The 27,496-nt window shown below is 51.8% G+C and overlaps 2 protein-coding genes across 4 annotated transcripts in view; both read left to right on the top strand.

Moving 5' to 3' along the window:
- The window catches only part of Cfap65 (cilia and flagella associated protein 65), a 30,545-nt gene extending 15,438 nt beyond the window's left edge, over nt 1–15,107 (top strand). Inside the window, exons 16-30 of the mRNA XM_090354838.1 lie at nt 534–747; nt 966–1,094; nt 5,285–5,461; nt 5,699–5,765; nt 6,377–6,487; nt 8,306–8,497; nt 8,592–8,750; nt 10,072–10,215; nt 10,435–10,548; nt 10,709–10,816; nt 12,293–12,337; nt 12,563–12,765; nt 13,175–13,306; nt 13,660–14,124; nt 14,679–15,107. Coding sequence (XP_090210964.1) covers nt 534–747; nt 966–1,094; nt 5,285–5,461; nt 5,699–5,765; nt 6,377–6,487; nt 8,306–8,497; nt 8,592–8,750; nt 10,072–10,215; nt 10,435–10,548; nt 10,709–10,816; nt 12,293–12,337; nt 12,563–12,765; nt 13,175–13,306; nt 13,660–14,124; nt 14,679–14,826 — 2,408 coding nt within the window. The 3' untranslated portion in view covers nt 14,827–15,107. The remainder of the gene's footprint in view (nt 1–533; nt 748–965; nt 1,095–5,284; nt 5,462–5,698; nt 5,766–6,376; nt 6,488–8,305; nt 8,498–8,591; nt 8,751–10,071; nt 10,216–10,434; nt 10,549–10,708; nt 10,817–12,292; nt 12,338–12,562; nt 12,766–13,174; nt 13,307–13,659; nt 14,125–14,678) is intronic.
- A 1,468-nt stretch (nt 15,108–16,575) lies between these two features.
- Cryba2 (crystallin beta A2) lies at nt 16,576–27,496 on the top strand. Of its 3 annotated transcripts, none has more exons than XM_090354836.1 (6): nt 16,576–18,790; nt 19,133–19,260; nt 24,884–25,049; nt 25,659–25,800; nt 26,793–26,935; nt 27,293–27,496. In XM_090354836.1, the coding sequence occupies exons 3-6, from the start codon at nt 24,889–24,891 to the stop codon at nt 27,438–27,440; spliced, it is 594 nt and encodes a 197-aa protein (XP_090210962.1). In that variant the 5' UTR covers nt 16,576–18,790; nt 19,133–19,260; nt 24,884–24,888; the 3' UTR covers nt 27,441–27,496. The 3 variants fall into 3 exon arrangements, with proteins under 3 accessions (XP_090210962.1, XP_090210963.1, XP_090210961.1); XM_090354837.1 differs by having other exon boundaries at nt 16,576–18,948; nt 24,887–25,049; XM_090354835.1 differs by having other exon boundaries at nt 16,576–18,948.

Raw genomic sequence — 27,496 nt, 5'->3', positions numbered from 1 at the left:
GAAGAGATACATATGCCTGTGCATATGTATATGTACGTTTATTTATGATATACATGTGTATATATATAAATATGTGTATACACATATACCTTAATGTGTACATGTATATTTTTCATGCACACTAAGCAGATTATTAACCAAGGGAGAGAGGTATAAGTGGTAACAATTAGTTACCACTTAATTAGTACTGGTTTTCTTTGATGGGTGATAGACATTTTCTAAAATTAGAGAGTGATGATGGTCACACAACTGTGAATCTATAAAAATCACTGAACTGTATGAAAAGAATAGGCTGTAGTAAATAAATTCAGTGCCAAGAAAGCTCTTAATGAAAATTGCTATGAAAATGAATAGTGGGATTATTACATTTGGCAATTATGTAACGCACTTGAGACTCCGGCTAGGGTTGGTTGTGATTAGAAATGATCCAAGCCGGAGTTATGACCACTGGTCCCTTGACAAGGTCATGCATGCCCCACCCCAGGGGTTGCTGGGAAGTGACCCCTGTCCTCTCTCCCATTTTCTCACCCTAGACAACAGGGTTAGTGAGAAGCAGGAGCTGTGTCGTGTCTCCCTGACGGCTGTGTACCCTCTACTCTACATCCTGGATGGCTACTCCATGGGCAGCACTGAGGGCATAACTAGGAAGTATCTGTGGCGCCTCTTCAACCTCGACACACTCAACAATTACCTGGCCCATGAGCCCACCTCCGGGGAACTCACCTACAAGGTGCCCACCAGGCACAGGTAATACGTACATTTCTTTTTGGACAATGTCACCCCTTCCCTTGTCCAAATTCTTACCTGTTCATGGAAGGGCCTGGGAGGCAAGGATTAGCTGGAGGGGTGGAGTGAGGTCCCTTATCCCTGCCTGAGTCACATCTGTAGTAGGGGGAGATGGCAAGAAGCTAAGCCCTGCCCTATCTGCATTCTCTTCCCTGAATCTGGTTCTTTGTTTCACACAGTATCAGCCAGATGCCTACTATCTTAACCCCTTTGAAACTTGACTTCAATTTTGGGGCAGCACCGTTTAAGGCCTCACCTTCCGTGGTGCTCCTGGCCCTGAAGAACACTGGAGTAGTGTCCTTGGACTGGTATGGCTGGCCTGAAGGGGTCATGGGTGGGGATTGGCAAGGGGTCAGGAGCCCAGAGGCTCCCTGAGTCTGTGGTGAGTAGGTCTTCGAGTGATGATGTACAGGGCCCAGGTGCAATGTGGGTTGCCCAGGGGCTCTCAAGACCTATTGCCAGCTAAGACTTGTTAGAAAGCTTAGAGCAAAGTGGAATTGTGCTCATGGAGACAAGGCATCACTGTCTTAGCAGCAGAGAAATGAAAATGTTCATTCATCATCTGCTGTGTGCCATGTTCTGTGCTTTATCTGCCTTCAATCTTATGCTGCTAACAAACAGCCCTCTCTGAGAAATTCCTCGGCCAACTCATTCACAGAGGCCTGACAGTCCACAGCCAAGAACGTTCATTGGTGGAGTGGAGACAGAGCAAAGTTCAAAACCAGCTATGTCCAACTCCAGAGGTCCTGCCTATGCCAGTTAGTCATTCAGTTTTGAGTTGTTTCTGAATACCAGGAGTATGTAGGCATGGGCTGCGTGACAGGTCTCAGTTTAGAGGCTGGGCTAAGTGGGAATGAGTCAAGAGAATATGGGAAAGACTCTGCCACTACAGATGACTCGCCATGATGGGCAAGGCTAAAAGAAACTCTGGGGCTATGGGGAGAGTGGAGGCTAGCCTAAGAGCAGGACTAGAGACCTGAGCCCGCCCGCCAAGCCTGGGCTTTCCTGTCCTCCCATCAGGGCCCAGAATTTGTGTCCAGCAAACATCCTGTCTCCGTGCCAAGGCTTGTTCTTCCTCCCTGCCCTCTGCCATGGGCCTAGATTTCCTGCTAAATGTCTTTTTGAGAGCTTCCAATTTTGCTTGGCTAATGCAAGGGTAAAAAGTAGCGTCTCCATCCAGGTCAGGCTGGGGAGAAAGCCAGGCCCTGCCTGAGCATGGCAGGATAGAGTGTGAGTGAAAAGATGCAGATGGGGGCGTATGGTCAGGACCTGTGGCCTGAGCAGAGGGGTGTCAGGGTTGAGGGGGTAAGGAAGGGGGGTCTGCACTGTTAAGTGTGACGTGGATGCTCTTGCATTGTGGCACAAGGTGGAGAGACTGGCTCTTCAGGCGTCTTCTGTCTGGGAAAGGCTGGCTGCTGGCTTTGAGAAACTGGGAAAAGTTTGGCAGGGCTGCTGAGGAAAGCCCAGGGCCTTCTTTGAGCTCCGGATTTACCATTCACTGGGCTGTTAGGCAAAGTAGGAGCCAGCCCTTACAGGGATCAGGGCGTTGGCCTGTATCCTAGAATAGAGGATGCACACACACACACACACACACACCCACACACACACACATACACACACACACACCAGAGCAGTCCAGATCACACCATGGAGAGGGTCCTACCGTTGGAAACGGAGGTGGGAGGAAATCCAGGCAGAGTGCCCAGTGCTGGACCGCACCTGCAGGAAACCTGGCCATGCTGCTTCGAGCTTCTTCCAGGGTTCCCAGGGCTGACTCTCCTGGACATTTTTTTGTGTTACTGTGTTTCCTTTCACTTTCTTAGAAGGCTATTTTTGCACATCCTAGCTTGCCTCTCCTGAGCTCATAAAGAACAGACAGAGAGTTTTGTTACTGCCAGGACCAGTCCAAAAATGGGAGTGTATGTAGAAAAAATGACCTGGAGGTAGAAGGCAGGATGGAGGGTGAGCCCCAAGTGGGAGGAGGAGCCCCCAGGGAGCTATGCAGCAAGCCTTCCTCTCCTAACACCTCTGCTCTGCTTGGCTCCAGGATGGAAGACATTAAATCCTTACAGGGTTTGACAGAGGTTAAATATGCTTCTTAATGTTATTTGTTACCTATTGTCTAAACCTTTTACTGGATATAGGCTTCAGGCATGTCCTCAGAACAGGAGTATGGGCCAGCCTGGTTCCTCTCCTGAGACATGCATGGAGTGGCCCTCAGGAACCAGGTGCTGTGTGTTGCAGGAAGGAATGTACCCACAGGGCCACATTTGTTTTGTGGGGGACATCCAAAAGACCTTCTGGACAAGCAACATCAGAGTGAGGCCTGAGCTTTGGGATGGAGGAGACACAGAGGCTTTGAGTGGTCTTCCTGAAAACATAAGCAGAGCTGGAGCAGGGAAAGGGATAGGAAAAGCCCTTGACAGGGAAGATAGGAGAAGTGGGTAGAGACTGGAACATGTGGAGCCTGCAGCCTCCCTCCTGCAGGGAATGTTGACTTCTTCCTCATTTCTTTAAACACTTACTTTTTTTTTACATATAGAGGGACCTGAAATTATGAAACCACAGGTTTAGTAGACTTTGTTTCAAGGTGTGTATGTATGTGCATATGTATGTACATGAACACTCATGCATTTGCTACTTTGAAGAAAGTTGTTGAAAAGAAAATGTGGCTAGACACTGGTGGCTCACATCTGTAATCCTAGCTACTCAAGAGGCTGAGATCTGAGGATCAGGATTCAAAGCTGGAGGAGGAGGAAGAGGAGGAGGAGAAGAATACATGCAGCCTTATGCATGAATGCATGCTTTTATTCCTACAGGTTAATTCCCAAACAATGGGAATTCTGGGTTAAAGGACATGTGTATTTCTTTCTTTTTTTTTCTTTTTTCTTTTTTTTGCCAGTCCTGGGCTTGAGCTCAGGGCCTGAGCACTGTCCTTGGACTTTCTTAAGGCTAGAGCTCTACCACTTGAGTCTCAGCACCACTTCTGGCTTTTTTCTATGTATGTGGCACCGAGGAATCGAACCCGGGTCTTCATGCATGCTAGGCAAGCACTTTAACCACTAAGCCAAACTCCCGGCCCCTTCTTTCTTTTTTTCTTTTGCCAGTTCTAAGGCTTGAACCCAGGGCCTGAGCACTGTCCTTGGGCTTTCTCAAGGCTAGAGCTCTACCACTTGAGCCACAACACCACTTCTGGCTTTTTCTATGTATGTGGTACCAAAGAATCGAACCCTGGTCTTTGTACAAGTTAGCCAAGCACTCTACCACTAGGCCAAACTCTGGGCCCTGTGAATTTCTTATTCTAATTGAAACTGTCTAAATTCCTTCCAAATAGTAGTAGCAGTTTTCCCTCTCCTTCTCTCTCTCTCTCCCCTCCTATCTGTTTGAGGGTGTCCATTCTTTCTAAAATTAGCAGTACTGGGTTATCTTGTTCCTATCACTGCTGTGAAAATTGTCTGAGTTTTGGTTTGTATGTGCCTAATCTTGGCAGAGTTTGTGGATACACCTTGGCTGTTTTCCTTTTTCTGGATACTCCCTGTTCACATCCTTGGCCCAGTCTGCTGCCCAGGTCAGTTCTATGCCATCTCTGTGAGATGGAGGACTGCTCTCAAGTTGTGACCTTGGGATCCCTTTGTAATAGTTTTGTCAGCTGGGTAGGAGGCAGTATCTATTTCCCTACCTTGCCAAGGCACTGTGAACACTAACTCACTAACTCTACACGGTGGACTGCATGCTTGCTTGTTTCAAGAGTGCTAACACAGCTAACACAGGCGGTTCACGCCTGTAATCTTAGCTACTCAGGAGGCTCAGAGCTGAGGATCATACTTCAAACTAGTGCAAAGCAGAAAAGTCCAGGAGACTCCTCCTAGCTCCAATTAACCAGCAAAAAAGTTAGAAGTGGAGGTGGGGCTCAAGTAATAAAGCATCAGCCATGAGTGAAAAAATTCAAGTGGGAGTGAGAGACTCTGACTTCAAGCTCTAGTACCAGCACACACACACACACACACACACACACACACACACACACACACACACACACAGAGTGCCATCTCTCCCTAGCATAAGCACCTGTTCTTTACTCAGTGCCTAAGCGAGCTTTGGTACCCTCCCTCTCAAGAGCACTTAAGTGATACTGCCAGCATTCTTGGGTTCCTCAAATGGACCCTTCCTAACTATTTATCAAAGAAGGGAGGGACAGTGGCTACCTCTTGGTGATCCACATATACAAGTGGCCCTGGTGGCCCTGTCATCCACAAAGGGAGCCCCAGTCTTCATTTTCCTTTAGTTACCATGGTTCCCAGATTTGGGGGCTATTACAAAATGGCAATGTATGCAGGCACATTTGTTCAGCTGTACCTAGCCAGCCTGCCAAAGGGGTATGAGTGCAAGAATCATGGTGGAACTTCTGTCCCTATTCCTTCAGAGAAGGACCCCTCTCTGTGTTACTGCCCCACTCTTGGCATGGTCTCACTGCCATTGCTTCCCACTCCTCTTCCAGGGCCTTCCTCTTTCCAAGTGACCAGCAGCTTGACATGGAGCTGTGGGCAGAGCAAGCAGAGCTGAACTACACCGAGCTCCATCAAATGCGTGTGGAAGACAATTGCATCTTCTCCATCCACCCCAAGTCTGGGAGCCTGCGTCCTGGACAGGAGCAGGTGGTAGAACTCAAATACAGGTGCTCTTATACCCCGTCACCTCGTATTTCCCATCCAGTAGACTCCCTTCCACACTTTCCTGGTGGGACCAGGATACCTTGAATGGGAGCCCATCCTTTGCAGGGAGATCATACCTTATCCCAACTGAGGTGTGAGTCTCCCCCAGGGGCTAGCAGGCTCACAGCCACAGGTATGCCAGCCATTTGTTCTCCCACTGGAACTAGGCCCAGGACACTGACCTTTTCTCCTCCCTCCAGCCACCTGTTCATAGGCACAGATCGCCTCCCGGTACTCTTCAAGGTGTCTCAAGGCCGGGAGATACTGGTGAGGCCCCAGAATCCTGCTCCTGCCCAGAGCCCCCAGCTGAAAGAGAGGCTTTCCTGGACAACAAGAGAGGAACAGGGAACCATGCCCCCTGGGTGTCGGGGGTTTGGATATCTCTGCTGGTTGTGTCAGCCAGTTCTTCCCAGAGAGAGATGCTACTTATTTGTATGTGTGCCAGTTCTGGGGCTTGAACTCAGGGCCTGGGCACTGTCCCTGAGCATCTTTGTGCTAAAAGTTAGCATTCTATCACTTGAGGCACAGCACCACTTTCGGCATTTTCTGTTTCTGTGGTACCCAGGGACTTCATGCATGCTAGGCAAGCACTCTACCACTAAGCTACATTCCCAGCCTTGTGGACTTTTTTTTGTGGGTCATGGGACTTGAACTCCGCCTAGGTGCTGTCTCTGAGCTCTTCAGCTCAAGGCTACTACCCTGCCCTGGAGCCAAGTCCCACTTCCCATTTTCTAGAGGTTAATTGGAGATAAGAATCTTAGGTTCTTTTGTGCCCTGGCTGGCTTGCACCGTGATCCTCAGATCTCAGCCTCCTGAGTAGCTGGGATGACAGGCGTGAGCCAGGGCGCCTGGTTCTTTCATGGCCTTTTTGTTTCCAGCTGAATTTCATAGGTGTGACTGTGAAGCCAGGCCAGAAGTACGTGCACTTCACCTCCACTGACCACAATTTCATTCCTGTCCGCATCGGCGACGCGCTGCCCCCACGGCAGGTTTGTGATCTATATTGTCTGGATCGCCAAGAAATCTAATGGTTGATCTCTGCATATCTGCATCAGCTGTTGGCAGTTGGCAAAGACACTGCCCCGCAGCATCCTCTAAGATAGAGCACCCAGACTGGACGACTGGGGTGACCCAAGGTCAGGAGCCTCCTAGGTACTAAGTCCTTTTGCCAAGCTTAGTTTCTATGGAAAAACACGGTCTTTCTCCTTTAGCACAAAAGAGTTCTGAAAATTTTTTCCATGAACCTTGCTAACATAGTATACATTATATAGACTTACACTCCAGTGTCTACGTACATACAATTGGAACAAAAATATCATAAATCCTTGGCTATGTGCAAATTATGTTACTTTTTCTTTTAGTCTTTTTTTATAAGTTTGTGGGACTGGGAATTTGGCCTAGTGTTAGCATGCTTGCCTAGCATGCATGAAGATCAGGGTTCGATTCCTCAGTACACATACATAGAAAAAAGCCGGAAGTGGTATTGTGGCTCAAGCAGTAGAGCTCCAGCCTTGAGAAAGCCCAAGGAAAGTGCCCTGAGTTCAAAGCCTAGGACTGGCAAAAAAAAAAACTGGCAAAAAAGATAAAAGTTTAATGGCTAAGTAGTTTTACAGTTTTATTAAGAGTATTACCCCCAAAGAAGAAAGAAAGAAAAATGTCTTTTTGGAGTATAAAATATAGGGAATGTGCATTTGTTTTGGCCAGTACTAGAGCTTAAACTCAGGGACTGGGCACTGTCCCTGGGTTTCTTTTACTCAAGGCTAGCACACTAATACTTGAGCCACAGTGATACTTCCAGCTTCTTCTGTGTATGTGGTACTGAAGAATCGAATCCAAGGCTTCATGCGTGCTAGGCAAGCACTCTACCACTAAACCACATTCTCAGCCTGTGAATCCCTTTGAAATTATGGACTTTATCAGCTGGAAAGAACTAAAGAAAGAGAGAGAAAAGAAACAAAAATGAAAGGTCTTAGTGGTATGTAGGTAAACATTCCTCTATAGTCCACTGCTAAGGACACCCACACAAATATCCCCATATGACTTGATTTGAGATCTGAGGGTTATAGTTTGAAGCCAGCCTTGGTAGACAAATCCAAGAAATTCTTGTCTCAAACATCAAAAAGCCAGAAGTAGAACTGTAGCTCAAGAGGTGGAATGCTAGCCTTGATCAAAAAAGCTCAGGGACAGTGTTCAGGCTCTGAGGACCAGCATGCTCATACAGAGGGAGGGAAAGAGGAGTGGGGGAAAGAGAGGGGAGAAGGAAGAGAGGGGAGAGGGAGAGAGAGGAGGAGGGAGGGAGAGAGAGAGTGGGAGGGAGCAAGGGAGGGAGAAGTTGAGGGCAAATACAATAAATTTCTCCTTTACAAATAAGATTACAAACTACCCTAAAATGTCACCGGATATATAGGTTGTATATACAGTTATACATTTTTATTTTTATTTTTTTTTCCAGTCCTGGGCTTGAACTCAGGGCATGAACCCTGTCCTTGGACTTTCTCAAGGCTAGAGCTCTACCACTTGAGCTTCAGCACCACTTCCGGCTTTTTTCTATGTATGTGGTACTGAGGAATTGAACCTGGGTCTTTGTGCATGCTAGGCAAGCACTCTACCACTAGGCCAAACTCCCGGCCCCCCAGTTATACATTTTTAATATATAGTGAGCAAGCCATAGGGGAAATCAGAGGTATATAGGGATGCTTAGCAACTCTCAGGGTGGTTGTGGACAACTACCTGCCTTCCCATAAAGGACATAGTCGGCAGTTCTGAACTGGTATGGAAATTTTTGTTTTCCTGTCTCCACCTCACAGATTTATGAGCTGTATAATGGAGGCTCAGTGCCTGTGACATATGAAGTGGATACCAGTATGCTGTCACAGATTCAGGAAAAAAATTTTGACCACTCCATCTTCTGCTGTCTCAACCCCAAAGGGGAGATCCCTCCAGGAACCATTGCCAGGATCTTGTGGATCTTCTCACCCATCGAAGCCAAGACTTACACGGTCAGCAGCAGCCTGGAAAACAGAAGGTGGGAGCTGTGGCTTCTTTGCAGGGTCCCTCTCTGACTAGTTTCTACTCTACCCCTTAAATTCCCAGGTTGATGTGCCCATACACATAGAGGGGTGGAACTCAGCCCTCATCCACTTCCACGGAGTGGGCTATGACCCCAACGTCATGGGTAGCACAGCCCCATTCCACAACATCTGCTTGCGGGACAACAGCTCCGTACCATACAGGCTGATGATTCCTGGACAGGTAAGGAAAGAGAGCTGGGGAGACCTGAAACCTTACAGGAGAGCCTTAAGTAGCCCGTGGTGGCCAGTACAAAGGGCTGGAGAGGCTGAGGAAGACATAAGATAGGACTGAGGAGGAGAGAGGTGAGTCTGGAACTATCCTTGCTTCATGGTAGGCTTATCCTGCCATCTAGTGCCCACAATGTTCCTGCACCAGCCTCTCCACTTGCTCAGGGCTTCGTTTGCAGCCTCTTTTCTGGGCAGAAGACTGTGATGTTAGAAGGGCGGGAAAGAAGGCATCCTGTTCTAATTATTATCTTCATACACAATAGTCCCTCTCCTGGATCTAGAAGGATGTTGCTAAAAGATATCAAGTCATTAATACCATCTGTATATCACATGAGTCTCATTATTGAAAGTCTGACCCATTCATCCATCCAGTCAGCCATCCGATTACCCATACATGATCCCATCTATCCATTACCCAACATATCACTTATTGATCTGTATATCCATCCTGTCACTACACATGTCTTCCCTTTCATTCAGACCTTCATTGGATTTCTATTCCAGGGTGAGCACTGTAGAGAAAAGGCTGGAACCACTCAGGATCTGAACTGAAAGTCCCCCCACCCCCGCCTTTTTTTTTTTTTTTTTTTTGCCAGTCCTGGGGCATGAACTCGGGGCCTGAGCCTTGTCCTTGGGATTTTTCCTCAAGGTTAGCACTCTACCACTTGAGCCACAGCACCACTTCTGTCGTGCGCGCGCGCGTGTGTGTGTGTGTGTGTGTGTGTGTGTGTGTGTGTGGTACCGAGGAATTGAACCCAGGTCTTCATGCATGCTAGGCAAGCACTCTACTACTGGTCCAATCTTCCTGTCCCAGAAAATTCCCTTTCTGTGTGATCCCAGTCTCTCCATATATTCCTGCAACACAATTCCTATTCTGTGTCCAGTAGAGATGCCAGCAGGTAAACACCCATTGATTTACAGCTCCCCACCTACAATTCCAATTATGGTAGCTTTAATTCTGTCTTCTCTAAATTCTAATTCAGCCTCTTCCAAGCTTATTTGAATGGTTCAAATCATAGTTTTTCAAGTGAGGCTGTTTGAATTCATCCCAGGTATGCCTTCACAAGGCATTTGGAAAAGTTACTGGTGTTCTCTGAACCTTAGCAACATGTATGTCGAAGAGTAGTTCATCCACGATAGGTCCATTGAGAGGATCCCATGCAAGGAAAGCATCTAATACAGTACTTGTTGAAAATGCAGAGAATGGGTAATGATTTGTATAGTGATTGTTTCTTGACCACCCAAAGTTGCTGCTATGCTGTCTCCATCCATAGGTTGTCTTCTTGTCCCAGTCGCACATCTCTTTGGGAAACATCCCTGTACAGAGCAAGTGTAGCCGGATGCTCTTCCTCAATAACACTTCCAAGAAGGACACAATCTTCTTCTCCTGGCAGCCAAGTTCCATGGACTTTGGGCAGGTGAGAGTCCCCTGTACCTGCAGATTCAGAGCCTCTAGCTGGGCTTGCAATTGATCCTCCCTTGCTCCATCTCATCTCCTTGTCTCCCATCTTGTCTCATCCCATTTTGTCCTGTTTCAGCCCATCCCATCCTGTCCCACTTTGGTTCATACTATCCCATGCCTTCATATCCATTCCTATTCCTGTGAAACTCGAAGGACTCCTTCCCCAAATCAACAGATATCTATAAATCCCATGGAAGGGGAGATGGCTCCTGAAGAAACAGTCCCACTTGTGGTGACCCTGCAGGCCTCAGTGCATGCCAGCTTTTACAGTGTGGACCTGATATGTAAGGTAGGAACCAGCCCAGACGGTGATAGACAATTTCCAGTCTTGGGGTCCGAGAGGGGCTCTGAGATCCCTAGACTCTCTAGAGAGAGACAGAAGTCAGTCCTTAGGTTCAGCAAGCCCAAGCTGAAACATTCCAGACCTTCTTGCCTTGTGCTGGGTCCAGGTGTACCGGAAAGAACTCATGTGGCAATACCACAAGGAGTTGCGGGAGTGGGAGAAAGAGAAGAAGCGGCAGGAGGAGGAGTTCACCATCACAGACAGGAAAGTGAAGGTGAGGAGCCACGTGGGCCTCATACACATAGCTTTCCAGGACTAGCCTTACCAGAGACACAGAGGCAGTGAGCCAAGGTAATCTACCTTGCAAACCTGATCCCAGAGATTTGATTCTATTCACTGGAGTCAGCCTAGCATCTCCACAGCCACCCCAGTTATGTGGGGGGTGAAGAAGGTTGCCTGATGATTCCTGGCTTCCTGTAGCAGAATTCCCTGCGAGGTACTGGACTAAAAAACTCAGGAAGGAATATACAGAGCTCTTCTAAGGAGAGACACTGTGGCATAGCAGCTTTGGGTGAGGCTTTAGAAACAGAGCATCTATGTTTGTTTCCTTGATTAGCTTCATGATAACCCAGAGAACAAGGCAAGACTGGCATGAATTGCTAATTGTTAAAGCTGAGTGATTGAACAATAGAGGAGGCTTTTGGTGGCATTTGCTCCCCTTTTGTAAATGCAAAATAAAAGCTCAAATATAGTTTAAGCTAATCAAGGTGGTTCCTTCTTATAATTCTAACTACTCAAGAGGCTGAGATCAGGAGGATCACAATTTGAGACCAACCCAAGCAAAAAGTCCCTGAGACATCTAGCTCAGTCGTTCCTGTCATCCCAGTCCAGGATGCCCCATCGAAAAGCAAAACTCTACTCAAGAAATAACAAAAACAAGAAGAGATGAAAATGTGCTTCACATCAGATCTGCCTGGCAAGCACAAAGCCCTCACTTCAAACTTCAGTGTTGCCCAAATCCATATAAGTACACCCACACACTTAGATGTCTAAAATTTTATACAGTTTATGATGTATAAAGGCATTTATCTACTTACATGTATATATACATGTAATGCTAGCTGTTTGGATTTCTAGAGCGAGAGTAGCAGTAAATGCAAGACAAAGCTTTAGGGGCTGGGATGGAGCTCAGTGGCAAAGTGCTTGTCTAGCAAGTGCAACATCCTGGGTTCAATCCCTAGTACCAGAAAAAGAAAAGACAAGAAAACAAAAAAAGTAAAAAAAAAAAAAAAAAAAGACCCAAGGGACAAAGCTCTGACTCATTCCCACTCTCCCAAGCTGTGTCCAGGCTGGTGGTCTTGCCCTTTTCTGTGTCTGCCACACAGAGATCCCAGAAAGGCTCCCTCTGAAGTTCTTCTCTGCTGTGAATATCAACCTCCACTCAGGAAAGCCCATGGAGGGCCTTCCCAGGCAAATCTCCGTAACATAGGCTTCTTCCTAGTACTCCAGTGGACAAGGACAAGCACCTCTGGGGCAGCCTGCCTACATCTGGTGGCGCTTCCTTTTCTTTCACTTGGCTGAACAGATTCTCCTTGTCTACAAGAAGTACTTCCCTAGGGAAAGTTCTGGAAGAAGGTGGGATGGGGAGGTGGAAAAGACAACAGAGCCTAGGCCTGGTGAGCAAGAGAGGCAGAAGGGGCTCTGGGGTGGGTCTGTCACATTCTAAGCAAGGACCTGTCTGCTTCCACAGAGGAGAAATTTCTGTACAGCCTGTGAACCTGTGAGGAAGTACAAGGTGAGGGCTGGGACCTCTTTGGAATGACTTGGGAAAATCTGTGCCCACTCCCAGAGATACCTGGAGCCCACCAGCCCAGCCTCTGGGAAGGGAGGGAAGAAAGTGACAATGGGAGAGGCCCTACCCCTATATGGCCCAAAAGACCTGGTTAAGGGACTGGGTCAAGGACTCCATCAGTGATGAAAACACCCCCCCCTCCATCATCCATATTTTTCCTTCCCAAAGACACTCCCCCCCATCACAAACCAGCAACCTGTCAGCCGGCCTGCCAGCTGGAACCTGCGGATGATGGAGGAGGAGCCTCCTTGGTCATGTCCCCAGCCACCCATACCAGCCATTCTCTGCCTGAGCCTCACTGCCCGAGCCCATGCCATTGACTACTACCTGACCAACTTCTTCTCCGAGTTTCCTCGCCATTTCTTGCACTGGTGAAATCTTGGGGAGGCAGGGGTCACCTATTCCAGACTAGGAGATGCCCAAACCCAAACCCTGATGAGAGCTGGTGTAAGTGTAGAGGCAGCAAGACCCACTGGGCACATGAGACCCAAGATGTCCCCCTTACTGCTTAGGCCTTTATAAGGAGGAAGCCAAAGAATGCATGGGGAGCCTACCCAGGGCTCCTGCTTTGCTCCTTCCTTTGTTAGCTCAGAGCCTCTGCACTGACAGGAGAGTTGGGCTATAGAAGCACCATCTATACAGTGCTAATGCTGTATCTGGATGAAACCTTGAGGGCCTCCACAGCAGTTATGGCCTCCTGACTGGGCACTTTACCACCATGGCTTATGTCCCAGTGTGGTGGCTTGCCCTGGTCACTCAGAGTGTCATGGCCTGCTCCAGGGAACTGCCAAAGAAGAAAAGCCTTGGGGAAGAGCCAGAAACTTCTGAGGAAGAAGCGCTAGCTGATGAGGAGGAGCCTTTCTCCAAGCAAATGAAGCAACTTCTGGTTGACTGCCTTACCACCATCATCAGGTACCTACCACATCTGGGTCTTCGTTTTCACTACCTCATCTCTTCACCTCAGTCAATCAAAGCCCCTAAAGCTGGGCTTCCTTTGGAGAGCGGGGCTTCCTCTTCGCTGTGTAATTCTGACTTGCTGTCTGTGCCTGCATCGTGTCCTTTCTGTTCATGTCTAAGAGTCTATGATGCCTTCTCTAAGGGCATCTCTTTTTACCCGCAGGAGCAGGCTCTCTTCACCTAGTGTCCACTGGTAAAAACAGACAAAATCTGCTCCTTGGGGAGCCCTAAAAGCCAGGGTTCCCTAGGGAGCTGCAATCCCCCTCCCCCTCCAGCAATGAGGCCCATATACCTTTCTCTGCCACCAGGGGCCTGCTAGAAGACAGGAACTTTCATGAGGCTGTGGATCAAAACCTGGTGGAAGAAGTGCCCTACTTCTGCCAGTTCTGGAATGGGCAATCTGTCCAGACCATGGCCCCTTACAGCAGACTGTCCTTGATGCCAGCCATGCCCCTGACTTCTGCCAACAAGGATCAAGGGATGGGGAAGAAAGAAAGAGAAGAAGAGGAGGAGGAAGAGGAGGAGCTGGAGGAAAAAGAGGAGGAAGAGGAGGAAGAGGAGGAGGAAGAGGAAGAGATGGACGAGGATTTTGAGTATGAAAGGATGGAGATGGAAGAAGAAGAGGCGGAGGGGAAGGAAGTGAAGTTGACCTGGATGGGGGTCGAGCCTGCGAAGCAGCACTCCCAGCAATCTCTGCAGTGGCAGTGGAAGCAGAACCTGAGACTCATGATGAAGGAGGAACAGGAGCAGGATGAGAAAGAGGCCATTGGAAGGTGAGTTACCAGGCCCAGATAAGGGTTAGGAGAGAGTTGCTAGGTGGCAATGGTATATTGAGGTGAGCCCCTACCTGTACCAAATCTTTCTTCCTTTCTTTTTTTCTTTCCTTCCTTCCTCCTTTCTTTCCTCCTCCTCCTATTTTTTTGCCAGTCCCAGGGCTTGAACTCAGGACCTGGCCACTGTCCCTGAGTCTCTTTGAGCTCAAAGCTGGCACTCTACCACTTAAGCCGTGACCCTACTTCCAGTCTTTTCTGATTATGTGGTACTGAGGAATCAAACCCAAGGCTTCATGCATGCTAGACAAGCACTCTACCACATTCCACATTCCTAGTCCCCCCACCCCCAGCCTTTTTCTAACTCGGGATCCTGTGACATTACATTGGTAGCTCAAGTCCTGTTCATTAACCGAAGCTGAGCTAGCCCTCAAGGTCTTTTCAGCTGGGTATCTTCCAGGGGCAGCCTCTGCCTCCCTGGATGCATTCTGTCTGTGGGGGGGGTCTGGGGAGCCCCGCACGGCGGCTCTGCATCCTGGTCGCCCTCCCCCTTCCAGGCTGCCTGCCTTCGCCAACCTGCAGGAGGCGCTGTTGGAGAACATGATCCAGAACGTCCTGGTGGAGGCCAGCTACGGGGAGGTGGTGCTCACCTCGCGGCCGCGCATCATCACCCTGCGGCCGGTGGACGCGCCGCCCCTGAGGTGAGGCGCCCCGAGGGGGAGGCGGGACCCGGGCCCGCGCGGGGCGGAGGTCGGAGGCCCCGTCCCCACCCGTACCGGGGACTGTTTTCCAGGACCGACCTGCTGCTGTCGCCGCTGCCAGCTGAACAGCAGATGGAGGAGCTCAACAGTGTGGTGGCCGACCCCACGACTGCCGAGGCCACCACCGAATCGTGGCCCTTGTCGCCACTCCCTTCCTCTTAGCGTTCAGCCCTAGGTTCCTCGACCCCCTCGCTGACCCCTGACAGTAAATTGTCTAGCTTTTGTACCCCGCTCTCTCTCTCTCTCGGTCTTCTTAAACTTTCTTTTCCCGACCCAGGGAAGCGTGCGCGGACCGTGGGAGGGGAAGGAAGGCGGGGAGGATGCGCTCCCTCCGCACGCAGCGCCCCCTCCTCACCGCAGGTGGGCGCTCCCCACCCGACGGGGCTGGCCGTGGCCGCTGGCGTCCTCGAGTGGACAGAAACCCAACTCCAGCCTCGATCCGTGCCATCAGGGTGGCCACGGAAGGTGGTGCCGCGTCCCCTCCCCCCCCACGCGTGCACTCCCTGCCCAGCCGCTCCGGGCCCTGCCTTTCAATCTTTTGCTTAGCTCTCTTGGGTGCACTGCTAAGAGGTTAGGAAGGAAGGGAAACTGAGGCACGCCGCAGAAGGTCAGGAACCGGGCTCTGGGGCGAAGGTTCCCCGCGACTGCAAGACAGCGGGTCGCCGACCCTACAAAGCAACTCCACCTCCAGACTAGACGGCCCGCCTTCCCCTAGAGAGACGCCCACCGCTGGCTCTCCCCCCCCCCGCCCCCCCCCGCGGGCAGCCTCTGTCCTCAGCTCCTCCCCGCCCCGAGGCAGGTGGGTGGAAAAGTAACATCTGGTGTTGTTTCCAGAGGCGCCCGGGTCCCCAGCACCCTCCCCTCCACCCCCGCCGCGGAGGAGGAGGGGAGGGCGCTCCGCCTTCGTGAGTCAATATTTGCCCCGAGCAAATGGGCGCCTGCACAGGTGTGCGCGCGCGCGCGTGTGTGTGCGCGCGTGTGTGTGTGCGTGCAGGGGCGGGCACAGGACGGGCAGTATAAGAGTGTGCGGAGCCTGGCTCGGGCACTAGTCGGGGCGGCGTGGGCCGGGGACGCGGCCGCGCGGGGCCGGCGGGGCGGAGGGAGGCCGGGAAGGGCGGGCCGGGCCGGGGCGCACCTGCGACGACGTGTCAGCCGCCGCGGCGGAGCGCAGGTGAGGGCGGCGGAGCCCCGAGTGGGCCCCGCTCCCTCCGGAGGAAGACGACGTCGCCGCCCAGGGCTGCCCACAGGCCCCGGGCCCTCCGCTCCCGCCCCGCGACGAGCCCCTCGCACAAACCGGACCTGAGCGTTTTGTTCGTTCGGCTCGCGTGAGGCTGGGGCGGCTTCTCTGCACTCGTCCCGGGGCCGGCCAGATCGCCACGCAGGCACCTGCCGGACGCCGCCGCCGCCGCCGCCATATGGGTCGCTGCTCTCTGGGGAGATCCGGCTGCCATCCGGCCCCTGACGGCCAGCCACGCCCGCAGACTGCCCGCCGGCTGCCCCCCGCTCCTGAGCTGGGCCGTGCGGGCCGCGCGGGTGGTGGAGGAGGAGGCTGTGGTCCGGAACAGATGGGGTTTTTGGAGGTGGAAATCTGGTTTCTAGTCCAGCTCTGTCTCTGTGGCACCTTCTGTGGCTTTGGGCAAGTCATTTCCCAGCCTCTAGGTTTTCCCATCTGTACAATGAGGGGGGTTACCTGGCCGCCTACGTGAAGGGCTCCCCACCCTCCATATCCTAGTGCCTGGGCTCCTGGCCTTACCTTGAACTTCAACAGGGATGTGGATGCCTTCCAGGGATTGTGAATTGGGAATCTCAAGCTTAGAGCCTCCAAGAAGATCCAGATTCACCTCTCATCTCTGGTGACATTGAGACTTCATGCCACCTAGCCGGTCCTGCCCCCTACCCCCTTTTTCAGTCCAAACACATCCAAGACAGATATTGCAAAGAACCAACACAGAATCCCCAGACACAGGAGCTCACCCCCCCCTTTTTCCCAAATTCCATTAATTCTGGATCCTCTATGCCATCAGCTGGGGAGGGCAGTGTGTAAGTAGCCCACAGCTCAGCAGATTCCGTGAATCATAAGGCATCACTCAAACCTGGGAAAGACCATTCCTTACTCAGTCACCCAAAATGCTGTGACTTGAAGCCCCATAACCCAGACACCTGCTGGAGGAGCCCAGAACTGAGTTCACAAGGTCTGCCTGGCTTTAAGCTGGTCCCAAGCTGAGTCTGTCTTGTGACTCCAGGTAGCTTCCATTCTCCCCACTCCAGAATGTGTAATGATGCTGTCAGCCCCCAGAGAACAGCACCAATTCTAGGTGAGGGGCAGAGGAAGGTTTCTTGAGCAAGGAGCCTCAATGTCCTCTTTGGATGAGGGAGCATCACATGGGGAGCTGTATGTGTACCCCCATGCAGGCAGAGGTGACCCCTATATGCTCCTGGGAAAGTGCTGACTTATCCCCTCCACCACCATTCACTCTACTCCCCCCTCCACTTTACCCAGCTAGATACCTAGGGGTCCTACAAGATCCTCTGAGTCCCTCTGTGGTAGTAGTGAGAAGTCCCTGATGTTCCTGTGCTAGTCTGGGGAGAGGGTGGCCTCTTGGTGGAACTGTCCCATGTGTGAGGGAAGAACTATGGCCTCCCTGAGCACACACTTCTGTTTGGAGTCTAGTTGTTCCCTTCAGCCTGGCACTGACTGGCCTGGCCTCACCAATTGCTCCTCCAGCTCTGTATCTTGCAAGCAATGTACTCCCCTCCCCTGATTATTGCAAGAGGCTGGGACTGCACACGGCTGGTCTCCTTTTATAGGACCCTCCCCCAACATACACAGGAACAGTTCTTGGAGGAAGAGTACAAGAAAGATGGGGTCACCCAATGGCTGGGATCTACCCTGGTGGTAGAGGTCACTGCCCCTTCACCAGGGCCTTTCCCCCTCAGCCCTTCACCCCTACCCATCCCGAAGACCCGCATTTCCGGGGTGTTAGTGGGGATCAGGTCAATCCTCCTCATCCCTCCTCCCCTGCAGGGCTGGGGTGGAGCCTCCCGGAGCCTGGCAGGCCTGCAGGTGCCGGGCTGGATGGGAGTTGGGGGAGGGTACTCAGCAGCTGGTGTGCGGGCCACCCCTCCCCCCTCGAAGCTCCTAGCCCAGAGCCTGCTTCCTGTCTTGTCTGTCAGCACCTTAGCTGAGGGCGGGAACAGGTAGCAGGGAGGGCAGAAAAGGGACTGAGCAGTTGACATGCAGCACTGGGGAAATGGGAGACAGCCTAGGAAAAGTAGCAAAATGAGAAGGTAGGAAGGGTGAGAAAGTAGCCCAAGAACACAGGTAGGAGAGACAGGGCGCAGCTCCTATGCACAAGAGAGCGCTGACAGTCAGTGAGGTTGGAGACTTGCAGCCCCTTGACAGTGAGGGTGAGGCCTAAAGGGAGGCCAGGGGAAGACACACACACACACACACACACACACACACACACACACACACGATGGAGAACAGGAAGTAGGACCTGCAGAAAGGTGAGGGATTAGAGGTTGGATAACCAGCAGTTCAAAGCGTGAGGCATGCGGTAGGTAGAGGAAGAGGGAGCTGTGGAAACATTAGGGTGCAGAAATATACTCCTCCCAATAGAAGAGATAGAGGTGGCCTGCAAATGAGGACAGCTGGGGCTGGGAGTGGGGCGGAGCAGGCATTGGTGATGTCCTGTGTTGGAAGATCAACCTCTTCCTATTAAAAGAATTGGAACAGGTCCAGGCTCATGCCCTGAGGACGATGAGTGGTGGGCATAGATCTGACGCCATCATCCCTATCCGGTCACAACTGGACAGGTCAACAGCTGGGGAAGCTGCCCTCTCCACCCACTGGATGACTGCCCCAGCCTTGGGACCTCTCCACCTGGAGGCTGCTCAGGTTCTGTGTGAGAGTGGGGAGACTGGGCCGTGGGTGGTATGGGTTCATACCTAGGTGCTAATCCCCATCCATCCTAGCCAGTGCCAGAGCCTTGATGACCTTCTTGGAGATTAATTCCTATGGAGACGGCGGTGGCAGCTCGCCCCCTCACTCTGGCTAGGCCAGGTGGGTGGCTGGGGAGGGCAGGCAGAGGTTGGGGAGAAGAGGGGGAGGGAGCCTTTTCCAGGTTCTGCTCTAAGACTGGCAGTGCTGAAAGGCCCCTGCAGGGGCTACAGTCTGCTTAATTTACAGGCAAAACCCTGAGGCCCCAAGACAGAGACTGACTAGCTAAAGTTTTGGTCACTTACAGAGCCAAGGAAAGCAAGGGGAGCAGAAGAAAGATTCTTTTCTGGAGAGCAGAGGCCTGAGCAAGAGCAAAAGAAATTGGGGTCCTTCCTCTGACCCCCTCAATCCTACCTCATGAGCACAATGATTCTTGTAAGGTTCTGTAGCACTCTGTGTAGAATTCTCTGTTGGCTTTTAGGGTGCAAAGGTGGGGAGGAGGGTATAGATCTGCCATGCTAGCTGTCCTGGACCCTCCCAACGCAGTCCCAGGGGTGGTGGAGAGAGCCAGTAACTAAAGGAGTTAGAATCGGTAAACACAGCAGCAGCAGCCAGTATTTGTTAGGTGAATAGTACAAGCCGTTTTGTGTTCTATATGTGTGTAAATATTCACAATAGCCTTTGGACAATTATTCTCATTCCATAGAAGGAAAAACAGAGAAGTAGCATGCAAGGGTATCCAATTTACAAACTTGAGATATGACCTTGGGAAGCAAACTCCTCCCTGAAGCCCATTTCAGTAGCCCTTTGGTGCCTGTGTAATTGTGGGGTGTGGGTGCACATGAAAGGGCACTCCTCAAATGTGTGAGTCCGGCCAGGAGTTTGGTTTAGTAGTAGAGTGCTTGCCTAGCATGCATGAAGACCCAGGTTCAATTCCTATGTACCATATACATAGAAAAAGCCGGAAGTGGTGCTGTGGCTCAAGTGGTAGAGCTCTAGCCTTGAGAAAGTCCAAAGGCAGTGCTCAGGCCCTGAGCTCAAGCCCAGGACTGGCAAAAAAAAAAAAAAAAGTGCCAGGTATGGTGGCTCACACCTGTAATCTTAGCTACTCAGGAGGCTGAGATCTGAGGGTCGTGGTTCAAAGCAGCCTGTGCACTAAAGACCGTGAGATTCTTGTATCCAATTAACATCTAGAAAACAAGTGGCGCTGTGGCTCCAGGGGTAGGATGGTAGCCTTGAGCTGGAAAGTTCAAGTCCACATCTCCCATAGTGCCTGGCACATAATACATTTTACTAAATATTTGAAGAATACATTAGTGAACAAATGTCTATCCACACATAAGCACAATTCCAAGGTGTTCTGGTCTACAAGTGAAACACCTGGAACCATACCCACGTTTCTGTGACTGTAGATGAGTGTGTTTCCATTTGTTAGTGATTCTGTGTGGTGTCCTCTCCCTGTCTGAGCCTTGTGGCCGGGGTCTACGTGAGCAGGTGGTGGTGGTAGCAGGCAGGCTGCCTCCCAGCTCTCTGGATGGTGGCCAGTTTTTCAGCACTAGTGAGGGGCCAAGCAGAAGGGCTCTGGGAGATGGGATGTGGAAGAGGACAATGGGTCTGTGGGGGTTGGGCTCCCTCCTTTGCCTGCCTGAACCAGGCTACTCTCCCAGCACAGAGCTATCTCTGTCTCCCAGGAGACCAGGCTTGCACAGCCCCAGGGAAGAAGTTCATCTGCCAGTTTCCAGAGCTGGGGTGGGGCAGGGACTGGTGAAGCAGGGCTGCAAAGGCGGGGCTGATGGGACCAGGATGGCTGAGAGCACCATTCACAGAATTTGCATCTTTAGTTTCCAAAGTCCAGATCATTTCCCTGTGAAATGAGAGGAAGAGGTGGGATCAGGCTACCCTGAAAGATATTGTCTATCAGTTCCTCTGAACTGCCCTGGAGTACTGAAAAGGATTAGGATTAGGATGCCCCATGGCACTTCCCTGAGACATCTCGGGGACTTTACTGGGCTGGAGGCCTGAGTGGCAGCTCAGGATTGACTTTCTTTGTAAGCTCTACATGTCTCCACATGGGAAGAGGGTCTGATTGAATTGGAGAAGGCTCACTAAAGGAATCAGGCTTGAGTCTGTGAGGGTTTCTCTATGGGATGTTACAGGTTTGTAAGAGATTGATGTTGTGTAGCATCTTGGTGTGAGGCAGGTTGGAAGTGGAGGTAATGTTCTGGGATTTCTCTGTGGGATCTAGAGATCCTTATTGAGATAAACGGGATGAGTTCCCCATGGGGATTCTCTGAGATTGCTGAGATCCCTATGGGATCCTGGGAGTGTCTTTGTGATATAGGTCTGAGGATTCTGGGGGTTTTCTGCTTGATTTCTTACTCTATGCCGGAAGGTTGAGCCTATGGATGTGGAGCAGGTAGGGGTGATGATGCTGAGCTGGCAAACAAAGCCACCTGGGCATCTATCCTTCAGGAAGCTCTGAGAGCAACTGATCTAGGAAAACAAACAGGAACAGCTGCTGGGGCTGGGACGGGATGGGAGGGGGAGACAGGGGCAGGAGCTGGACCAGCTTGATGGGAGGAGGGCGGGAGGGGGCCTTGCTGGGCTCTCTCCCTCAGTGGCTCCTTCCCATTTTGGGTGACTATGAGACCTAATACAGGGAAATGCCCAGGACCCTGAGGGCTTCTGGGCTGGTGGCTCTAAGCTCTGAGCAAATAGGCTGAACACACAACCAAAAGCCATGGGTAGTGAAATCTGAATACCATTTTCCTAATTAGGAAAATGATGTACAGAGAAGTGACAGACTGGCTAGTGTCGGGATTAGAACTTTAGACTAGAATGGGGGGGGTCTCACAAGCCCACTGAAATCCCAGTTGATTCTTCATTCTGACCTGGGTCTCAATGCATCCACCTGTCTTCTCTCCATGTCTCCCCGTCCCTCTTTCTATTTCCCTTCCCCCCCCCCCCGTGGAATACTGCTGTCTGGCCCACACCCTTTGTTATTGTTCTGAAAACAATAACAAAGCCCACCTTGGGACTAACACACCAGGCCTGTGTCACAGATAAAACAAATGTGTGATCTGACGCTTTTGAGAGCCAGTGAGGCAGCCCTTCCAGAGCCCAACACACCCTTCACCTCTGTGGTGAGTTTGCAGCCAGTGAAGAATGGCTGTGCCTCCTGGTGGCCATCTCTAGAATTGCTGGATGGAAAGGGCAGAAGGAAAATCGTGGGACTGACTCTTGCCATTTCACACTTGTCCTAAGTTGAAATGTTAAACCAATACTCCAGTGCCAGGTGTAGTGAGGGGTGGGGGTGAGGGAGAAAACACAAGTAGAGGGTGAAGGCTGGGGACCCCCAAGTGGTAGGAAGGAAATTTTTCATCACTAGCAGCTGTCCAGTAGGCACAAAATCTTCTGTGTGTGTGTGTGTGTGTGTGTGTGTGTGTATGTGTGTGTGTGTGTGTATGTGTGTGTGTGTATGTGTGTGTGTGTGTGTGTGTGTGTGTGAAACAGCCTTGGTGTCCAAGGGTCCAGAATTGGCTCTCTTGGCTCAGCCTATAGTTTGGATTCTGCCTTGTGGTTTGGATAAAATTATCCGTATTTGTGTTTGTCTAGCCTGTTCCCCCTGAGTGTGAAAGAACTGTTTAATCAAATCCCTAATCAAACCTATCCCAAGCTGTCCCATTTCTAACCCATATCCTGGTCTCTGCTCTCAGCCCATCCCAATAACCCAGAACTTCAGGAGTCAGAAGTTAGTAAGAGGGACAACCCCCCTCTTCCACTGGAGAAGTTTCTCTGCACATTTTCCTACTGGCATTTGGCTCACGTCTGACCATCATATTCATTGCTTACTTGAGAACTTTTATTGTGTGCCTACTGTGTATCTAGCACAGTGCTAGATTTGAGGATAACCACGACAAGGTAAACAATCCTTGCCCCTGTGATCAGAGCTTACAGTCTAGCGTGGGATTTTTTTTTTTTTATGAGCAAGACACCAATGGCTCAGGCCTGTAATCCTAGCTACACAGGAGGCTGAGGGTTAAGGTTTGAAGACAGCTTGGGCAGGATAGTTCATGGAGTTGTAACTATAGGTAGAAGGTGAAAAAGGTAAGGGACAGTGCCCAGGTCCTAAGTTTAAGTCCCAGGACTGGCACACATGCAAAGCTGTCTTTACAGAGTGATGAATGCTAAAGAGAAAACAGGATGGTATGGTGGGTGGCAAGAGTGCCAGGAATCACTTATTATCCATGCGGAAACAAAGCAGTTAGCCATGTCAAGATCTTATGACTGACATTTCAGGGAATGCAGACAAAAAAAATCTAAAGGCTCTAAGCTGGGAGTGGGCTTTGAGGACTAGGAGAAAGGAAAGCAGGCAGTATGGCTACCCTTTCAGGAGCTGGGGTGGTCAGGGAGCCTTTTTAGTCACAGGACAGCATGGGTGCAGCAGAGGGTCTAGCTTTGGATTCAAAGTCTGAGGTCTATTCACCGTGAAACTGTGAGTTTGAACAGGGTCCTGCACCTCCTTGCAACTTCAACACATGCAAACAGACTTCATTTCGCTGTTCTGAGTCTATAAAAGAAGCACTTGGCTCTTCACACTTCTGCTGGAATATCTTACACACACACACACACACACACAGAAGATTTTGTGCCTACTGGACAGCTGCTAGTGATGAAAAATTTCCTTGCTGCCACTTGGGGGTCCCCAGCCTTCACCCTCTACTTGTGTTTTCTCCCTCACCCCCACCCCTCACCACACCTGGCACTGGAGTATTGGTTTAACATTTCAACTTAGGACAAACTTTGTCCCATTTAGCTGTTGATACCTGGGCCCAGGCCTCTGTTTCTCCCTCTGGGAAATGCAGGACAGAGTCAGATCCCACTTGCCACATTACGGTGTTAGCATTTAGTTGATACCTCTCATGGGAAGCCTAAACAGAGAGCCTGGCCTGAACTGAGCACTCAGTAGTTAGGGGCCATTTGTGTGTGTGTGTGTGTGTGTGTGTGTGTGTGTGTGTGTGTGTGTGTGTGTGTGTGTTGTGGGGCTTGAACACTAGGTCTGGGTGTTGTCCCTAAGCTCTTCAGCTCAAGGCTAACGCCCTATCCTTGAGCCTAGCCCCACTTCCCATTTTCTAGAGGTTAATTGGAGATAAGAGTCTCAGGGTCCTTTTGTGCCCGGGCTGGCTTTGGACCTCGATCCCCAGATCTCAGCCTCCTGAGTAGCTAGGATTGCAGGCGTGAGCCATGGCGCCCGGCTCTGCTCACTCCGTTCCTAAACCCAGGGTGGGTAAAAAGCCTCCCTCCCGGTTGTTTCTGCGCTTAGCGCCACCTGGCGGCGAGGCACGGCCACCGCCTGACCTCGGGCCCAGGTAGAGGAACACTGGAGGGCGAACGACTGGACAGTAGTGCATCGATCTTCCAGGGAGAAGCGGGCTGAGAGGCTGGAGCAGAGTGGTCGGCGGGCGGAGGGCCTTCTCCACCTCCGCCCTAGCCTCACCCGAAAGAGGGCTTTCTAGCTCGGGATGAAGAAAGGGGGGAGAGCTTCCGCGCGGTGTCCAGGAACACGAGGTCGCAGCTGGTCATCGAGGCGGGGTGGCTCAGGCCCGAGAGAGAGGAAGAGAAAGGAAGCGCGGAGTCAGCCCGGGGCTGCGCTGGCGCGCGATCTGCGCTTCAGCACTTTCCGTTGTCCCCCGCGCCGCCTGGGGCCAGACCGGCGGCTCTGGGAAAGCCCTTGGCTCCCCGGGGGGACCCGGGAGGACCCAAGCCTGCCGCCTGCTGAATCAGCTCCCTCACTCGCGGGGCGGGGGCCCGGCCTGGCTATAAAGCCCCGCACGCCAGGCCCGCGCGCAGCCTCTCCGTTTTCCCTGCGTGGCGCGCTCACCCGCCCGGTGAATACCCGGGACGGGGGCGGGGGCGGGGGCGGGCGAGACTGGGTAGAGCCCCGGGCAGCCGGGGTCCCGAGCCAGCCCCGATCCAAGCCCTGGGGCCCTTCGCCTCCCACTGGGGCCCGGCAGGCTCTGGCTAGGTGAGAGCGTGGTCCCGCCCTTCCTGTCCCCAGCAGCCATGAGCAGCGCCCCCGCGCCGCGCCCGGCGCCCGCCAGCCTCACGCTCTGGGACCAGGAGGATTTCCAGGGTCGTTGCTGCCGCCTGCTGAGCGACTGCGCCAACGTCAGCGAGCGCGGGAGCCTGCGCCGCGTGCGCTCGGTCAAGGTGGAAAGCGGCGTGTGAGTCATCCTCTGGCCCAAGCTGGACTAGCCTGGCCAGGTGCTCGGCTTCCTCCGGCGGCCAGGGGCGTGGTATCCGGGTAGGGGGAGTCCGGCTTCCATCTCTGAAAAGCCCCGAGACGGACTCGCCAATGTGGGAAATCCCTCCCAAACTTCCCATCCTTCTGCACAAAAGGTTTTCCCAAAGTCCCCCCCCCCCCCACTCCCAAGCAAAGTTAGCTCCTCGCTTCCACTGAACAAAGACGGGGAAATCCCAGTGTTCTAGAGCTCAGATGGAAGCTGGGGGTGGGGGGAGAGGTGGCCTAGTTGCTGATAGCCCGGACTGGGAGAATGGGCGTTTCCTTTATGCAGGTTGTCTAAACCAGGAGAAGCTTGGTCGGGTCATCTTTGTAACCTGAGAGTCTTCTTCCAGCCTGGAGGCCCCCCTCAAAGCTCGGATAACTCAGATTCAAGAAAGGCTGATGGACCAGCAATGGTTGCAGAATGTCAGGGGAAGGACCTGGGGTTGGAAAACAAAGAGACTGGGCATTTTAATCTTGTCATCCACAGCAAACAAGGGGGAGGGAGAGGAAGGAGTGAGGCCGAGCAGTTCCCCCTCTCCTTCCCCAGATGGGTGGCCTTTGAATATCCTGACTTCCAGGGACAGCAGTTCGTTCTGGAGAAGGGAGACTACCCTCGATGGAGTGCCTGGAGTGGCAGCAGCAGCCACCCCAGCAACCAGCTGCTTTCCTTCCGGCCAGTGCTCTGTGCGGTGAGCACAACCCACTTCCCCTCCTCCTGTGCCTCCTAGCTCCGAGCACCCTAAAGGCTATTTACCCTGCCCAGGGTATGGAAACAAACTCTTGATGGCTGATAGACAACGACTTCCCGGCACTAGAGAGGTTTCTGAAAATTGTGGACCCTGGAAGTCAGCACCACGGACAGTGATAAGACAGGAAAGTCTGAAAGGGCCTTGATACCCAGAGCCAGGCTGCTGCTATCCAAGGGCTCCGGGAGGGTGGAATGGCTGCTGCTAGCCCCATGTAGACAGGTGAGAAAATGGGACTCAGGAAATGGGAGCCAAGTGACTTCTCAAAGTCACAAGAAAAGGAGACTAGGTCTGGGGTCAGTTTCAGTACACATTTGTGTGTTGGAAAGGAGGAGCTCACTATTCATTTGTGCTTACTGAGGTATTGGTAAATCCTAGAGCTGCAGTTACAGGACACAGCTCAACATTTCTTCCCTGCAGGAAGGAGGAAGGCCCTGGCAATAGGGAAACCAAGATGCAACCAATGGGATGCTCTGGCCTCTCTGGCCTGTGTCTGCCCTTCAGGACTTCTTAGCTGGGCCTTACCTTGTGTGAGGGCTGATGGGCAGGATTCTGGCAAGTCAATGAGACTCTTAAGAGGACTGCCTTGGTAAATGGGCCAGACTTCTCACAGAACCTGATTGGTTTTTTTTTCTTCTGGAAAATAGCCCATGTCACAAAAATGCCTTCTAGTCTTGTCCTGAAAGGATCTCCAAGAACTCTTCCAGTTCCACCAACACAAATCCATAGGAGGGGTTAGGTGGAGCCTCTGAGTAACCCTGCTTGCCAGACTGTGGGAAAGATAGTGGAGTCAACTCTGGGAGTGTTTGGGGGGGAGCGGCAAAGAAGCTTCACCACTTTTGTTGGGTGGGGATGGGAGAAATGGGGCTGAGAATGAATCTGTGAACATTCCTTTGGAGGGACTGACCACTCCATCCCTCATCCTTATGCCTCAGAACCACAGTGACAGCCGAGTGACACTGTTTGAAGGAGAACATTTCCGTGGCTGCAAGTTTGAACTCAGTGATGACTACCCATCATTGCCCTCCATGGGCTGGACCAGCAAGGATGTGGGTTCCATCAAAGTCAGCTCTGGAGCGTGAGTCCTCACACTGGAACAGGGAGATTGGAAAGAGCAGGGAAGCAATATGAACCTTTGTAACCTGCAAAAAAAGGTGATGGGGAGACGTGATGGAGCACTAAGAATCATGGAAGAGAGAGACTGGGGGTGTGGAAGCAAGTGAGAGGTAATGGTATGGGGATGGGAGAAGGGATGGATAATCTGGGTGGGAGACAGGTTGAAGTGGGTGACAGGAGCCTGGAACAACGGCAGGCCAACTTTCCAGACAGGCAAAGCTGGAGCTGGGGTTGAGAGCCAAGAAGCAAGGATGACTAAGAGGACATACATAAGGGTGACTGCAAAGACCACTGACCACCTGTTTTCCCACTGACCTAGATGGGTGGCCTATCAATACCCAGGATACCGAGGCTACCAATATGTATTGGAGCAGGACCGGCACAGTGGGGAGTTCCGTACCTACGGTGAATTTGGCACACAGGCCCACACAGGGCAGCTGCAGTCCATTCGGAGAGTCCAGCACTAGCTTCCATACCTCCAGTCACCCACCCTAGAGACTCTCAATAAAGGTTCCTGAAACTG

This window comes from Megascapheus bottae, chromosome 21 (genome assembly GCF_031878675.1).
Source record: "Megascapheus bottae isolate mThoBot1 chromosome 21, mThoBot2.hap1, whole genome shotgun sequence".
Classification (NCBI taxonomy): Eukaryota; Metazoa; Chordata; class Mammalia; order Rodentia; family Geomyidae; genus Megascapheus; species Megascapheus bottae.
This window is presented reverse-complemented; position numbering and strand designations above follow the sequence as displayed.